The sequence below is a fragment of the Alosa alosa genome, chromosome 8 (genome assembly GCF_017589495.1).
Source record: "Alosa alosa isolate M-15738 ecotype Scorff River chromosome 8, AALO_Geno_1.1, whole genome shotgun sequence".
NCBI lineage: Eukaryota > Metazoa > Chordata > Actinopteri > Clupeiformes > Clupeidae > Alosa > Alosa alosa.
In genome coordinates this window covers 14,926,363-14,928,862 of record NC_063196.1, presented here as the reverse complement: position 1 = coordinate 14,928,862, position 2,500 = coordinate 14,926,363, and the positions used below count along the sequence as shown (strand labels likewise).

The following is a 2,500-nucleotide window of genomic DNA, read 5'->3' as shown; positions in this document are numbered from 1 at the left end:
CAATAAAGTATCTATCTATCTATCTATCTATCTATCTATCTATCTATCTATCTATCCATCTATCTATCTATCTATCTGCTCTAGGGATGGGGTTCATTACTAGCATCTCTAGCATCCTTAGTTTCATTAGGATCCTTGGATGGCACCCTCAAAAGTGCACCAATAGGCACATCCGTTTTGAACGTGGCACAGAGGCTTTTTGCAATGTGGGCAAGTTCCATGAGGTTCAAAAATGTGAAAACGTCTTGTGAAAACAAAGCTGAATCGGTTGTTGAGGTTTATACTTTGAACTGAAAATTACAAACATCAATGTCCACATTCAGGCTTCAAGGCTGCATCATCTCAGAGAGTACAGGGGCATCAGAAACACAAAGGCCGCTGGTAAAGAGTGCAAGCGCGAAAGTATCAGGGCAGCCTATCGCACACCGAGCACCAACTGTGGCACATTCGTGTGTCTGTTTCCACTGTGTTCTCTGAAAAGACATCATGAATCATCATCAACAAGGTGGCAGTGAAGTAATGGCTTCAGAAGTGCAAAACATTGAAGGCGAAGTCAACTAACACGGGTCGTGGAGTTCACTGCATTCAAGTCGGCCTCTGTGTGCGGTCGCCATCACTGCAACGTGGCCTAACAATCATCAGAAAGATTTCACTTCCTGTTTGTGCTACTGGAGCATTGCCGTGGTTACTTGACAGATCTGGGCCAAAGCTGAGCCAGACAGAGTCCAACAGGGAGCCTCCATCTAGAAAAACTCTGCTGTGCCCTGTCCAAGTTTAATCTCTAATCTCAAACCCAAAATGAGGATTTAATAACCAGGAAGTTGGACGAGAGACAGTCCACAAAACAGTCCCCTCATCTGCATAATGACAGGAGAGAGAGAGAGAGAGAGAGAGAGAGAGACAGAGACAGAGAGAGAGAGAATGAGACAGAGAGGAGAGAAGTTTGGCAGAGGACAGAGTTTTGACAGAACACAGCAAGAAGTGTGCAGTTTGGCAGAGGGAGTTGAAAGGGAGATGACTAGAGAGGGGGGGGGGAGAAACTGTGAGAGTTATGGGTTGAGAGAGCCAATCAGATTTAAGAGAGTAATAAATAGAGAGTGGGCTAGAGAGTGAGAGACAGGCAATCGGTTGTGCAGATTTGATTGTTTGGAAGAATGGAGAGAGAGAGAGAGAGAGAGAAAGAGAAAAGGGGGTTGTGTTAAAGACTGAGGAGCTTAAGTGAAAGACAAAAGTTCAGAACCTATCTAGGTCACCATCAAGGACTCTGAAGAACACACTCATGTTCATTTGGTACTCAACATAACATAACATGACACAACATCACACTATCGGCTATTATTACACACACACACACACACACACACACACACACACACACACACACACACACACACACCTCGACTATGCCACCTCAGATCAAGATCAAGAACACCTGATGGCAAAGAGTGTTTGAGAGTGTGTGTGTGTAAGTGTATGCGAGTGCGCTCTCCCAGCACCACAGTGTGGACAGAAGTCTAGACTAGCCCCTCTCCAGTGAAACACACAGACGACACACAGTGACAAACACACAGTGACTCATGAAAACGCAGCTGCTCTACGGGACCTGAGCTGAATTTCACTGATTTTCAAGCCTTTGAAAGTAGTGACACAAACACACGTCTGATATGAACACATAATTAAACACACACACAGACACACACACACCCCAGTGACTGACCTTCATGGTGGCTGGGGCGGTGGACACGGGTGGCCCGGCGCGTTTTCCCGTCAGGTCAGCGCCGGCCGTCGTCACGGCAATGGTGACGGGCGTGGGCAGCAGGGAGGGGATGACGGGCAGCGGAAGAAGCCCTGGGCGGTTGTTGCCATTGGTGACGGGTGGGGCGGCGGCGGCGGCGGCAACAGTGGCCGGACTGCAGGTACCGTTGTGCAGGTGGAGGTGTGGCCGCCCCGGCGTTCTCCCGCCCGCGGTAGTCCCTTCGAAGCGATGCAGCGCGATGTGAGAGACATGCCCAGCTCAGAGACAACAATGCAACTCTACCTGCTGAACACAGAGTGAGAGAGAGGGAGAGAGAGGGAGAGAAAGAGGGAGAGGGAGAAGAAGAGGGGTGGAGAGGAGGGACAGACAAGAGGGGGAAGAAAACAAAAAGAGAGAGAGGACACTGCTTTAGTTAAGTGGCACTATAATTCTTCACACACGTTACACGGTTACATTTCTGCATTTGTTTCCCAGAGAAACCAAAGAAGCTAAACATCAACGCTCGACCGGAGGAGTGATAGATAGAGGGGGGTAGGTGGAGAGGTGGAGAGGAGGAGAGGAGGAGAGGAGAGAGGAGGAGAGGAAGAGAGGAGAGAGGAAGAAAGTGTCATTACTGGCATTGCTATTGGCAGTTCCTAGTTGTGTGCTGTCTTGATTTGGACAATAAAATGTTTTTATGTTTCACTTCAGCTCTTCTAAGGAGAGAGAACCAGACAGAGGGCAGTGGACAGAAAGAGAGAGGGA

The 2,500-nt window shown here is 48.6% G+C and overlaps 1 protein-coding gene and 1 long non-coding RNA gene across 3 annotated transcripts in view; both read right to left on the bottom strand.

The window, feature by feature from the left end:
- LOC125299279 (kelch-like protein 29) overlaps positions 1–1,950 on the bottom strand; it is a 162,126-nt gene extending 160,176 nt beyond the window's left edge. The window contains exon 1 of the mRNA XM_048250496.1: positions 1,718–1,950. Within this exon, the coding sequence (XP_048106453.1) occupies positions 1,718–1,723 (6 nt within the window). The 5' untranslated portion in view covers positions 1,724–1,950. The remainder of the gene's footprint in view (positions 1–1,717) is intronic.
- A 57-nt stretch (positions 1,951–2,007) lies between these two features.
- The window catches only part of LOC125299278, an 86,310-nt gene continuing 85,817 nt past the window's right edge, over positions 2,008–2,500 (bottom strand). Inside the window, exon 3 of one of the 2 annotated variants that reach the window (XR_007194346.1) lies at positions 2,008–2,041. This is a non-coding gene — a long non-coding RNA (uncharacterized LOC125299278). The remainder of the gene's footprint in view (positions 2,042–2,500) is intronic. The other variant, XR_007194347.1, reaches the window with a different exon arrangement.